This window comes from Cornus florida, unplaced genomic scaffold (assembly GCF_030987335.1).
Source record: "Cornus florida cultivar Cherokee Brave unplaced genomic scaffold, ASM3098733v1 CherokeeBrave_3.0.0_Hap2_Chr06, whole genome shotgun sequence".
Classification (NCBI taxonomy): domain Eukaryota; kingdom Viridiplantae; phylum Streptophyta; class Magnoliopsida; order Cornales; family Cornaceae; genus Cornus; species Cornus florida.
Genome location: NW_026775576.1, coordinates 73,212,234 through 73,226,787, shown reverse-complemented (window position 1 = coordinate 73,226,787; position 14,554 = coordinate 73,212,234). Strand labels below are relative to the sequence as shown.

Below are 14,554 nucleotides of genomic sequence, written 5' to 3'. Positions count from 1 at the left end.
GATGATGTTTGAAACCGTGTTCATATATGTTTAAAAAATCCAAACAACTTTCTTGGAAGTTGTATAGATACAACAGATGATGTGGGCAAAGGAAATAACTACCAAATTGTTCTCAATTATAAATATATTTGGAAGATTTCTTAGTAATTGACCTTAGGAATTAGTCTTCCAAATGCAAATTTTTCACGCCACATTTGATCTATAAATAGACACCAACCCAAAGAACAAATAAATGTACCTACTTCTTGGTTGGTTCTGTTTGAGCAAGAAGAAATCTAGAGCTACCCTCATTAATAATGTAAGTTCATTTCCACCACAACGTACTCTAGATCTATATGCCATAATTAATATTGCTGTATATATATTTACTATATATCATTTCTCGAACCGAAGCACTTTCTATACGTATATCATCGTGATGATTGTGGGATATTATAGTAGATTTTTTTTAACATATTATAGTAATTTTCTTTTTTATTTATCACATGCAGATGTCACGTTCAATGGACTACTCTATGGTGGCTCCTAAGAGTTCTTGTGTTCTGAAGCTGAACATCTGCTGCTCGAGATGTGAGAAAAAGGTGAAGAAACTCCTGCAAAACCTTCGTGAAGTCGATTCAGTTTTCGTAGACAAAGAAAATGGTAAGGTGACCATCTCAGGCACCGTAGACCCACACACACTCAAAACCCTACTTGAAATGGCCGGCAAAAAAACCGAGTTTGTGTACTTGGATCAATCCCATGACAACAACCACGAAAATATGGAAATTGTACCATCAACACCAATAGTACTCCGAGGCCAAGGGATGTCGAATGACAATGATTCAAATATGGTGGCACAACTCAAGCAATTGTCCTCACAAATTCAAGGGTTGAAACATGTGGAGTTCACCCATTCCAAGACTGTTCGGTTGACTTTCAAGGGCGAAGCTGACACCCACGGTGCCAAGATAGTTGTGGATGACAAGATCGTTGTGGATGACGGTGGTGGTGGTGGTGGTGGTTCTGGTGGTGGAGCTGCCCCGTGTTGTGGTGGTGGCCATCATGTGGTGCCCCGTGGCTGCCTTGATGGGGCTTGTGGTAGTGGTAGTCATCATGGACTACCTAGGAACGTTTGTGCCATGCACAACCAATGCGGTGGCGGGTACTGGCCACCACCGCCTCCATGGCCAAGCTGGACCGCTCCGTCAGGGCCACAGTATGTACCAAATTATGATCCAAGTGCACCTCCTGCCCCAGTTGGGTACCCATACCACAGCCCATTCAGTGATGATAATGTGAATAGTTGCATCGTGATGTGAGCTGCTACAATAATTTAGTTTCGTTGGACTTTTGTTTCCATAAACTTGGAGTTTAATTTTCTTTCACTTTTGTTTGCCTTTGTGAGTGCTTGTGTTTGAAGTTATCGAATCAATCTTGAAATTAAAATTATATAATTTTTAATTTTAAAATCAAGTCATTCGATGAGTCATTCGATGCTCTCAGATAATAGCTTTAGAAGTTTGAAAATTTTATTTTCTTATTACTATTGTAAGTGTTGATGTTACGTTCGGATGTTATTTATGTTTATTTGTCTATTGTTAAATTGTTAGTCATATAAGTTAATTTTAAGAATGTGATGGACTTTTGTAACTGCTATAGTTATTATAAATGGAGAAGACTAAATCATTTTCATACCTAAAAAAAAATGAGACTTTGTTAACAAGTGTAGGTATTGATCGATTGTTGTTCTTACTTACGAAGACAACCAACCAAATATAAAATGCTAATTAATAAATGTGAAATCCAAATCCCTAGCTTCTCAATCTTTGCAAGGTTGCCTTTGTTCCATGAATATATGACTTTGCATACCTTCGTTGGATATTTTTTCTTAATTAAGTTTGACTGACCTTAAAATTTATAGAACTTTTATTCCATATATCTATATCCTTCTTAATTTCTTTAGATGTAAGGTTTTTTAAGCAAATATAATATAAAGTATATTACTTGATGAACTTTATTCTCCCAACTGAAGTGGTCCAATTAATACAATTAAGACACCTGTTTAAATTTTTAATTTTTTTAATAATGATTATTATCCAACTTCTTAATGGTTAAACCCGAATATAATTTTTTTTCTCACCCTATTTAAATTTTTTTAGAATCCCTTAAACCCAAATTCTTTTTTTTTTTTTTCGGAAAAAAATTAGATGACTAATATTAACTTCCCTAGTAAACACGATAGGATGATATGATAAATTTTTATGCAGGGATGCAATGATACGATAATTTTTTATATAAGGATAGGAGTATAGGACATGAACAGGATAATATATATACATTATTATATTACTGTTAATATTTTTATAAATTAAAACACAAAATTTGAAATAATATAAATTATTTGTCATATGTTATATAGTGTTACTCACATGACAAACTTCAAAGTTGAAAGTTATATTGCATAGGTAAATTCTGAATAAAATTTCAAAAAAAAAAAAAAAAAAATACTACTCATTATATCTCAATACTTCGTTATTGAAGAAATGTTAGCACTTTTTTTATATTTTTTTATAACAATAACACCATGATTTTATAGTTCAAATTTTATATTTCAATATTAAATATATGTTTAGAAGAATCAACGACGACTACACGAAGAGTGTTGTAGCCAACAACATACAATGCGACACAGATACGTATACTTATCCGGCCTGTAGATATATTCTCTCTTCATACTGGTATGTATATATATATATATATATATATATATATATATATATATATCACACCATTATCAATTTATAATGCCGTGTTGTGACTGCTTGTCGGTTATTCTGTGTCCACTGGACATCACTCGTTAACTTGCTTGACTAACCATATGATCTTTTGTTAGTTGATATATTAATTAAATTGATACCATTATCTTTTGTTAGTTGATATATTAATTAACCATATGATCATGCAATAGCTGGGTAAAGAACGAGTACTTTAACATGATGACTACATGAAGCTTATATTTGCAAATTTTATGGACTCTTTGGGTTTAATTAATGACTTTTATATACTTTATAGTTTATGCATTGATGTTTATTAGTTTGGACTTAAGAGTAACCTCAAGTTGGGGTTATAAGGAACAGCGGGACAATTCAGTATTCAAATTACCCAAAAAAATTGATATATAAGTGCATATAAACAATTCAAATTAGGTAAAAGCGAAAAAGAAAGGCCCAATTATATAACAAACAAGAGACAACAACTTTAATTATTTGGTTTGGCACCAAAATTCACCTCTACTCACAATCCGACTAAATAATTCACTGATAATGAAATTCCAATCACGCCCCCAACACACAAAAGAATTATTGTGACTTAATGCAGACTAGGTTGCTGAAGTTTTTGGAGCCCATTTAGAACGTCAAAAGGTTAAACAGGCGGGCTGATCCAGTTTTTTCCAGATGATTTTGACAAATCCGTTTTGATCCGAAAAAACTCTAGTTTGATCGGAAACGGTCTAACTCACAAAAAGCAAGAGCTTTGCTGCTGAGGTAGGACGTCTTTCCGCCGAATTCAATCGTTTAGGATTCTGTAATTGTGTTTTTATAATTTTGAATATTTCGGGATTCTGTAATTGCGTTGGTATTTAACAACTTTTATAATTTGTTTCTTTCATTATTTTTACAGAATTATCGGAGCAAGTTTGTTTTTGAGCAATTTCCTTGCGCTACAAGTTTCCTTATATTTTTAGGTTTTTTTCTATGTTGTTAAGGTTTCTTATTTGTACGTACATGTATTGCACAACAAATCATTAATTCATTTATCAATAAAATATTGGATTCCTTTACGAATTTCTTTTTCCTTGTTGATATTCAAGGTACCCTACCTTGTGAATTCAAGGTAACACTCGTTCCTTGTGAACGTTTGATCATTTCCGCTACGTCAGTTGACGATTGCTCGTTTTGGTACCACACACTTTACCGACGTTGATCGTAGAGTGAAGGGCCCTTGGGCAGCCATACATACTCAAGAATGGTTCGTGGTAACTGGTTTTGGGATTGCTGGCAACTAGGTTCGTGGTTCAGTTCGCGCTAGCTGATAATGTGTCTCGCAACCAACCGAATACGGGTTATGATCATGTCTATCCACGTAGGCCTTCAGCCTATGTGAATTCTTTCGATGATGAGAATATCAAATTTAGATAAGTTGCAATTGATCCACACGACATAAACTATACATATCCGGACAATCATAAGTTTAAAAAATAATTGGGTCAATCCGCCTGTTTGTCATTTTGATCGACTTCAGCATCATATTGATTTAATGATGCATTTTGAGTAATGATGAAGAGAAATCATTTCCTTAAAAGGGGGAAATGAAAATAAATTAAATTGATGCATTTGAAAAATCTGATAAAAAAGAGGGCAGTTGAATTTGACAAAAACTGAAGTTTCCTTTTCGCACAAAGTGTGACCGGTTGGATTTCAACCGATTGCAATTCACGGTTACATTATTTTATAAAACATTTAGAGAGACAAATGTGAGATGCATGTTTTTGTATTAGCTAATTTTGGTGTAAAAAGAAACCCAATCGAGTTATAATTTTTATTTTATTTCTAATCTCAATGTCGAAACAGAATTACATGTGTAATGATACTTCGGTTTGATGCAACAATGATACCTTGCACATTTATGTTTTAAGTTGGATAGGATTGCAATTAGGGCTTTCAATAAAAAATTACAATCTGAATAAGTCTTAAAGGTCTCTCTAAATGTTTTAAAAAATAATGCCCACGGAGCTCCGGCTAGGAGAATCCGACTCAACTGGACCTTCCATCCTCCTTCGTTTGCCCTACCTTCTCGACCTACTGACCTCTCTCGCTTACCTGCCCCAACATAGGAGCAAGTTGGGCACCAATTGTGGTAACCGATTCGATAATCAGCAGCAACTCTGACGAGCAAGAGCCGTTGAGTCTAACGGTCATTTGGTTTGAATGAGTTGGTCCAGTTAATCATGGGCCTTTTGTCTGCATTATAAATCGTGCTTTGTGGGCTTGATGTTCTCTCCAGCGCTTTTGACTAGCTTTGGGCGAACTCCACCCTTTCCCTATAACAATCTATCTATCTTGCAAATTCCCAAAAAAAAATCTATCTATCTTGTACATATTTATTAGTTTTTCTAATTATTATTTTTTTTCTTGTAAGTAAACGTATTGAAGTATAAAAATGTACAGAGAAGACAGGTCCAAGGTTAATGTATTAAAGTATCCAAATATAACAATAAGAAAAGAAAAAAAATCCAATAAGCAAACTACTAATTCATGTTCAAAATGGTATATCTTGTTTGATTTGAATTTTATGTTTTTGAGCTACCAATTAGTGTTCAAAATGATGTATCTATTACTCCTGTTGTAATTTAAGTGTCGCTTAGGATGAATGGTAATTTTTAAGGAGACATATGGACATACATTGTATGTCTGAAAAATTACTAACTTACCCTTTTAAGTTTTCAATATTGAAGTTTAAATTTTTTAACTTAAAGACCTATATAGAAAGATGTGAAATATATTGTTTGAAAAAGAAGAGTGGACTATTATTTTAGGACAGACAAAAAAGAAAAGCATCACACTTATTTTGGAAGGGAAGGAATACATGATTATTATAAATATTTCAATTTTTTATTTTTTAACTCCTGTACTAAATATTACTATTTAGAATCTATCTAAAATCCTATTTTTGTTTTTAGATACAACATATTTGGTTCGCTTTTGAAAGGATATTTCCACAGCCACTCAGCCCTTTGAGTAAGGCTAATTCTCACACTTTCTGCGCTTGTAGCGCTTCTAAATTTATCTCCTGCCTCTATTAAATAAAGGAGAAATTTTGCTGCAATTGAAACCTTTTTCCTTATTTTATAGACATCCTCGTTCTCAATGGACGGCTAATATATTTATTTTCCAGAAACTTCTAAAATATCAACAACTCTAGATAATTCTCTACTACTAACATATTCTTCTTTTTTAAAACATATTCTCTATTCTACTTATTACTTCAACCTTCTAGAATTCTCCAACACAGAATTTTAGCCAGGCCTCCCATGTAACCTGTTGTGTTGTACCTTTGGGATTTTGCATTTGTAATATAGCCTTTGTTCATGGTGCCCTTTTTTGTACTGCATTCTATTATCAATGCATCTTTTTTGAAAAAAAAAAAAAAAAAAAAAAAAAAAAAAATTGGAAGCAATTTACCCTTCACAAAAGTTGGCAAAGTTGATTGAAATGCGTTTTTGCTATGTGTTTTCGAGTACAAAATCATCCATTTGAATTTAGAATTGAAAATTAAATTTTAATTAAATTTCTTTGAATTCTAATTTCAAAGCACCAATTTATGCTTCCAAACACAACATTTAGTTTCCTCCATACAAATGTGGTTATTGTGATAATGAAAATAAATTACTTATGCCAACACGATTAAGAAGAAAAGACAATGGGAATCTGATAGGTTTAATAAAATACAATTCATTTAAAAAGCAAACCAAATATTATTCATGTTAAAATTGAATGGAAAAAAAATAACATATGAAAACAGAAAGCAAGAATATATATAGTGGGCTATTAGGCCTTACATTCATATCGCACACATCTCAAAGGGCTACATATATTTTATAATATCTCTTTTTATACATAATACAATGGTAGAGGCTCCTCTATATAGGAAAAGAAATTAAGAAAAGTGAAAGAGATAGAAAATAAGAAACAACATTGAGAAGTGAAAGAGATAGAAAATAGGAAACAACATCAATATTAGAGGATTTTTCTCAACTGATTCCCCTGTAACAATAAATTTTCAATAATAGGAACCAACATTAATATTGGAGAATTTTCTTGAAGATTTTTCTCAACTGATTCCTCTCATAACAATAAATTTTCGATAATAGGAAACAACATTAATATTGGAGGATTTTCTTGATTCCTCCAATGAGGATAAACATTTAATACTCCTTCTCAAGTTGAAGCATGAATGACATGAATGTCCAACTTGCCACTGAGATGACAAGTAACAACAAGTGCGAATGATAAAGAGGTATAACAAGATGACCTCAATAAAAATGGATCCAGAAATCTGAGATGAGTAACCGTACCCTCCATTAATGGCGTAGCCACACAGGGACAAGTGGGTCCCCACTGAACTTTTAATTTTTTTTTTTAATTTTTCCCTTTCCCAAATTATTTATAAAAAAAAACATTTCATCATGATTTTTTTTCACACTTTTGACTTTGCCACAAACAAATGGATTGTTTTCATCACATTTTCAGTCTTTAACATTTTCCTTTCCAGGAGTTTTCAACATTCGAAAAATTCATAATCCAAACAAAGTAAGCGGAGCAAACATTTACTAGTAGCTATAGACTCAATTCAGTTGTACTGCAATGCGGCAGACAGGTAATCTGATATATTTGTTTTATCATCTAAATTTACGATTAATATTCTTTGATATTATAATTTTAATTAGAAAAATTATTAGTTATTACTATCAAAATTATTTTAGGGCTTATTGTTCGTTCAAAATTTAGTTTGTGTAATTATGTTACTAATTATTATTCTATAAATAAGGCTTAATTTTTTTTTTTTTTATTTGCAGCCCAAATTAATGAAATCACATATTCACTTACTCTATCAAATTTTTTAATTGATTGGATTATCTGGTTATAACTTATGAGGTTAGTTATCTTCATATCTTACTTTCTATTTTATTTTTTTGATTTTTAATATGAATGAATTTTTATTATGAGTAAATTGACAATGTAGTTATTAAGAATTTTTATTAAGAATGTTTCTTTTTCGTATCTTATTCTTGATTCAGTGTATATAATTTTTTTTTAGTATATTTAATTAAAGATTCATAAGGATATTCCTAGCTACGCCACTGCCCTCGATTGATAAGGAGGTGTAAGAAGATGCCCTCAATAAAAATGAATCTAGAGATCCGAGACAAATAGCAACAGCCTCAATTGATGAAGATGTGTGAGAAGATGACCTCAATAAAAATGGGTCCAAATATCTGAGACGAATAGTAACAGCCTCAATTGTTGAAGATGTGTAAGAAAACGACCTCAATAAAATTGGATTAGAAGACGATAACCAAAAAATGGCTATGATGAGAAGAGAGAAATGAATACATAACTTTGTTTGCTCTAATACCATATTAACTAACATCTACTCTAAAAGTTTAAGCTGTTGAGAGGATATAACTTTAATATTTAAATCTTTTAACACGCCCCCTCACGTGTGGCATTTTTTTTGTCGAACATGTATTATTTCAATTTTTTAATTAGGGTGACAGTGAGATTTGAATTCGAGACATTTGGCTGTTGAAATGATATACGTGATTCAGGCACTAAAATTTACATTCAAGGTACAGAAACCTCAAAGGGCTACATATATTTTATTATAATAATCTCTCTTTTCATGTACAATATGTAGAATGGTGGAGGCTAATGGCAAACAGAAGCATTTAATAAATTTTCAAATCTTATGCATGTGATTTTGAATTAAATCAAGAAGTACTAAAAAGTGATTTCATACATTTGGATGATTGATTAATCGTTAATACTCCAAGAACAAACAGCGAATTAGACTTACTCCTCCTTTAGCATTGAACACCAGTCTACCTTCACCTCTATATCTCCGGAATACACAAGTTTATGGAAACCCTATATCTCTCACTCTCGTTATTTTGTATGTTGTCGTTATGTGCATGTATCTACAGCCTCAACAACTTGAGAGATCGTATATAGATGAAGCTAAAGATGAGGATCAAAATGGATTCTTATCCTAGCTCCAATTAGATAGGGATAGAGTTATCTCATAACTATATTCCATCTAATTAATTATAATAAACACCATAATATTATTATAATTGCATGCACTCTAAGATTTAGAAATTACAACAAGGCCCAATCCTACTAAACAATTACATATAAGCCTCTTCACTACCGAATATCCATAAGTAGCCCCAAGGAAACTACACACCGTCTCACCTAAAGTATACTTAGTTCTTATATTCCAAAAGATTTTTCAAAATAAATATTTTGAAAAATAATTTAGTAAACATTTTACTAAAATGCCCTGGCTAGGTTTCAGTGATCAAACTTATTAAATTTCATCAAGGGGATATTCTAACTCTTATAAAAAGTGTAGATTGCATGTTGTGCATTTGTAGTCCCACAAGTACTTCAACATTAGCCACCCAAGATACCGTGGTATTGACCTTAAAATATCTCACACATTGGTAATTCAAAATGACTAGTACTAAAACTTGAGTTCATTAAATTCCTCAGGATTTAAAGGCTACGGATTTAGTAGATAAGCAGCACACCAAAATAAAGACAGTACTTTGTATGGTGTGATATTTTGGTGATCCAGTTTTGTGTACTTTAAGCATACTAACACACTAACTTAGAGTCAACTACTCCAATGGTCTAGACAAACCATCCTATCTCAATGCCCAACTTTTATCACCGATTGCGAACGATGCCAAGGTGTAAGAAACCGGTGAGCTCAAATCTCATGCATGTAAATCTCATTCACACACTTACGTCACCTATAATGCAACTTGAGGCCTAAAATGCATCTCATGCAAATATAAGAAAAAATCCAATGCATGAATATTTAATTTAATAAATCATATTTATTAACTAAATGTCAAATATTAAAAAACAAATAATTGGATCTTAGAGCTCATAATCCCAACAGAGGCTCTTTTCTATATAGGAGAACAAATTATGAAAATGGAAAAAGATAGAAAATAGGAAACAACATCAATCAATACTGGAGGATTTTTCTCTATTGATTCATCCCGTAATAATAAATCTTCGATAATAAGAAACAACATCAATACTGTAGGATTTTTCTCAGCTAATTCAACGATCCAATGACAATAAATCTTCAATTAGTCATAATCATATTTAATCAAATGATACTATTTAAGACAGAGTTGCATAGATACACGATAGAAACTCTTAAGAAATTACAACAGAAACACCAATATTTGGATAATTTCATTGTGTAACTTATACAATTGGACCAAAAACCGCGCCCGGGGGGGGGGGGGGACATGTGGTCCAGGAAACAATCAACCTTTCTTAGGAAGTGCTATAGATAAGAAAACTGATGAGACTGCAGTGAATAGAAATACAATGAGGAGAAGACTAGCAGCAACACTTGCTTTGTTGAAGAAATGGTTGATGCTGGATCCTAAAAAGAAGGGCTTCAGATCTATGGTCACACCAAAGCCTGCAGCAGCACCTGTGGCTAGTATGTAGGACATAACCTGCTCAAACACATATATCTATATATGTCAAATTCTGAACTTAATGTATATACTATATATAAAGCTTGTTAGACACACACATATACATGGCCTATTAACTAGATAATATGAATTAATGTATAGACTGTAAAGCTTGTTAAACTCCTCATGTATAAACAAAATCCGAACTTGCATGGAGTGGTTGGATGCCTTAGAGTGGGACCCACGTCCTCCATTTCGAAGGACCTATATATATATATATATATATATATATATATATATATATATATATATATATATATCACCTAAATCCTTAATAGCTAGCCGGATGTTTTCAAGTGGAACTCATGCCTTCCATTTCAAAAAAACTGTTAGAAATATGTCTAAAATTCATTTATGACATGGCAAAAATCTTTTGGCTAAAGAAGTGTGATGGTAAAGCTTCCAAAGGAAGCTTTGAAATTCTTGGGCAACAAGAATAATTCTTGGGCAACAAGTGTCATATGGCTTCCAAAGGAAGCTTTGAAATATACTTGGACACTAAGTATTTTTGGGCTATATATAGCCTTGCACACATTTGATGAAGGCATCCGAGAGGCATCCAAGAGTAAGACAATATTCGAAAAAATACGAGATTGGGAAATTTAATGACAAGAAAATAAATAGGCACACACAAACGAGATAAGGATTTATATGTAGTTTACCCTCACAAATAGGGTTATGTCCATGGGCGATAATGATTCGTATCACTATAAAGAAGAAGATTACAAACTGAAGAACGTTTTGATTCTTCCTCACAATAATCTCTCTTCTCACACCACTCACTCACCAACAAAGAAGACTCACTCAACACTCAAAAAATACCCCAAATAGTATATGATTTACACAAAAAGAAAAACCCACCCAAATACAAACTTCAACTCTCTCTTGAAGATTGTACACACAAAAGGATTTTCTCACACATACAAAACCAATATACTCTCTTGATCCGAATATTATCTTACTCTTAGATGCCTCTCGGATGCCTTCATCAAATGTGTGCAAGGCTATATATAGCCCAAAAATACTTGGTGTCCAAGTATATTTCAAAGCTTCTTTTGGTAGCCAAATGACACTTGTTGCCCAAGAATTATTCTTGTTGCCCAAGAATTTCAAAGCTTCCTTTGGAAGCTAATTTCGAAGCTTCACCATCACACTTCTTTAGCCAAAAAAAAATTTTGCTATGTCATAAATGAATTTTAGACATATTTCTAACAAATCTCCACATTGACTAAAATTCTCCACCTTGGCAAAAATTTCGAATGAGCCACAAAACTCCATCCTTGGCAAAATTTCTCCGCCTTAGCAGAAATGATAAGACAACATCATAAAGAGTCTTTCTTCAACACAATGTGAGTAATAAAAATAACGCCATCATCATCTCCAACACAAAACAAATTAATAAAGAATTTTAGTTAAGTTTGAGTCATCCTCAAACTTAACCCTCGGGCTCTCATTTTTCAACCCATGCATGTCTTGCGCAGGCACAAGCATACCTTCAGTATTTCTGTCAAACTTTAAACGCTTATCAAAGATACCCTCAGAAATTCTAAGTTTGACATCTCCTTCATCAACCTTCTCCAACCGCCCACTAACCACCGGTTGGTAATGAAAAGTCATCTTCTCACCCTTGTGGAGAATAGGACGTCCTTGACTTTTCCTCGCATCTCTATTGTGACCAACTACTTGCCTCCCACACATCTTAATGGCACTTGAATGGACTATCTCATTGCCACCAAGATTATATCACACCTGTCCTCATGGGTCTGCCTCCCTGTAAGGACTGCTGCAATTTCGGTTGCCATCTGAAAACGGATTGTATTCTCCCACTATATTGTGTAGTCCCCTCACAACCCTTTTGAGAATTAGGATCGTAACTCATCTTTCTAACCTTTTTTTTGCCAATACCTTACTGAATAAGCAGGGCCTGCATCTTAATGCGCCAAAGACTGAAACTAATCTTGCCATCAAATTTCTCAATCTCGTATTTTGTCGACATCTCAAAAAACTCCCCAAAAAATTTCTCGGTGAATAGTATCGAATTTGTGAACAGTACCCGAAGAGTATATGTACATAATATACGAACCGAGCTCTGATACCAGCTTGTTATGAAATAAGGATTGAATAGGAGTTTATGAGAACAAGAGAAAAATAATGACAAGAAAATAAATAAGCACACATAAAAAGGGACAAGGATTTATACGTGGTTCACCTTCAAGAATAGGGTTACGTCCACGGGCGATGATGATTCGTATCACTAAAAAAAAAAAGATTACAAACTGAAGAACGTTTTAGTTCTTCCTCATAATAATTTCTCTTCTCACGCCACTCACTCACCAACAAAGAAGACTCACTCAACACTCAAGAAATACCCCAAATAGTATATGGTTTACACAAAGAGAAAAACCCACCCAAATACAAACTTCAACTCTCTTGAAGATTGTACAAACAAAAGGTTTTCTCACACACACAAAACCAATATACTCTCTTGATCAGAATATTTTCTTACTCTTGGATGGCTCTCGGATGCCTTTATCAAATGTGTGCAAGGATATATATAGCCTAGAAATACTTGGTGTCCAAGTATATTTCAAAGCTTCCTTTGGAAGCCAAATGACACTTGTTGCCCAAGAATTTCAAAGCTTCCTTTGGAAGATAATTTGGAAGCTTCACCATCACACTTCTTTAGGCAAAAGATTTTTGCCATGTCATAAATGAATTTTAGACATATTTCTAACAAATCTCCACCTTAACTAAAATTCTCCACCTTGGAAAAAATTTCGAATGAGCCACAAAACTCCATCCTTGGCAAAATTTCTCTGCCTTAGCAGAAATGATAAGACAACATCATAAAGAGTCTTTCTTCAACACAATATGAGTAATAAAAATAACGACATCATCATCTCCAACACAAAACAAATTAATAAAGAATTTTAGTTAAGTTAAGTTTGAGTCATCCTCAAACCTAACCCTTGGGCTCTCATTCTTCAACCCATGCATGTGTGCCTATTTATTTTCTTGTCATTAATTTTTCTCTTGTTCTCATAAACTCCTATTCGATCCTTATTTCATAACAAAAACATATCACTACTCATCCAGAACCTAATACACTATACTTTTTCCGGGAAAAAATGCTAGATAAATGAACATGATAGTGTTTGGTCGAACTATGTTCACACACACATGCATTTATCTTACAAAATATATAAGATGGAAGCTTGAAAGAAAATAATGGGAAACATTTAACGGGAAATTAAATAAAAAGATACAGTGGAGAAAGAAACATGAGCATCTTGTATCACTCATAAACATATGCGTATGAAGGCCATATATACCTTATCACCAAAGAAGTCAAATTGATAGAGTCCGTCACCACCAAGCCGTTTCCCCATGCTCACTTGGAAGATTGTAAACGCAGTTTGCAAGAGAGTATATGCAATGCCAAACACAATTGTTGCAAGCATGTAACTGCAATTTACAAGTTCAAGCATCATTATATATATGGATTAATTTCAAACTGACGTATACACTCTGTCGTCTAATATTACTCCATATAGAAGCATATACTTATTATATATATATATATATACACATATATTGCATCTAATAACCAAGCTATTGATAATTTTTAATAAACCAATTTTGTTAAGCAGAACTTGTTAATTAGAAACTTAATTACAATATATAGTATCAATCAAAAACATAAAATAGGATTTTTATTAAGATTAGCTAAACTTTTTTTATAGATTTAATAAACAAATAAAAATAGAGACTACTATGTCAATATTTTTATTGGAATTTTGGCCAAATCTAAGTGAATTTAATGTATTCATAAGATGCACGCTTGAAGACTTAATTTGTATATAAGTGGATCCCAAAGTGTTTAATTAAAGAAGAGTTAGATGATGACAATTATGCGCTTACCGATAAGCATAAACATCATTAAACCGAAGCTTTATATTTTCCAAATTGATATACAAAGTGGCAGTGTTGGTGGTGAGGATGATTAGCGATATCATTAGAGAAATGAAGGTGACAACCCTCAGCGTAGGCGCAACCACCGATGAAACGGTGGTGGACGGTGGAAACACGGAGGTGGAGTACGGTAGAGGCGCCATCTAAATAATTTCCAGATATAATTTTTCTGTGTACTTGACGAGTTAATTAATTTGCTTCGATTGTTATTCTTTTATATATAGCAAATTACTCAGAAGCTGTATCGTAGAC

The 14,554-nt window shown here is 33.0% G+C and overlaps 2 protein-coding genes across 2 annotated transcripts; one reads left to right on the top strand and one right to left on the bottom strand.

Annotated features, from left to right (window-relative positions):
* Positions 1-247: 247 nt before the first annotated feature.
* On the top strand, positions 248-1,403 carry LOC132314923 (uncharacterized). The gene is made up of 2 exons (XM_059813693.1): positions 248-298; positions 492-1,403. Exon 2 carries the CDS (start codon positions 492-494, stop codon positions 1,299-1,301), a length of 810 nt encoding a protein of 269 aa, XP_059669676.1. The 5' UTR covers positions 248-298; the 3' UTR covers positions 1,302-1,403.
* An 8,708-nt stretch (positions 1,404-10,111) lies between these two features.
* Positions 10,112-14,464, bottom strand: LOC132314330 (CASP-like protein 4D1). Its single transcript, XM_059813206.1, has 3 exons — positions 14,252-14,464; positions 13,663-13,795; positions 10,112-10,309 (listed from the first exon to the last, which is right to left on the bottom strand). Exons 1-3 carry the CDS (start codon positions 14,443-14,445, stop codon positions 10,112-10,114), a joined length of 525 nt encoding a protein of 174 aa, XP_059669189.1. The 5' UTR covers positions 14,446-14,464.
* Between the last annotated feature and the right edge of the window lie 90 nt (positions 14,465-14,554).

What these genes read in the sequence shown, in the direction of transcription:
- LOC132314923 (XM_059813693.1), top strand. Translation starts at nt 492, where the DNA reads ATGTCACGTTCAATGGACTACTCTATGGTGGCTCCTAAGAGTTCTTGT.
- LOC132314330 (XM_059813206.1), bottom strand. Translation starts at nt 14,445, where the DNA reads ATGGCGCCTCTACCGTACTCCACCTCCGTGTTTCCACCGTCCACCACC. An exon ending in AATGATGTTTATGCTTATCG is followed by an intron (nt 13,796 to 14,251) that starts GTAAGCGCATAA and finishes TGTAAATTGCAG; the next exon opens with TTACATGCTTGCAACAATTG. An exon ending in TTGACTTCTTTGGTGATAAG is followed by an intron (nt 10,310 to 13,662) that starts GTATATATGGCC and finishes GTGTTTGAGCAG; the next exon opens with GTTATGTCCTACATACTAGC.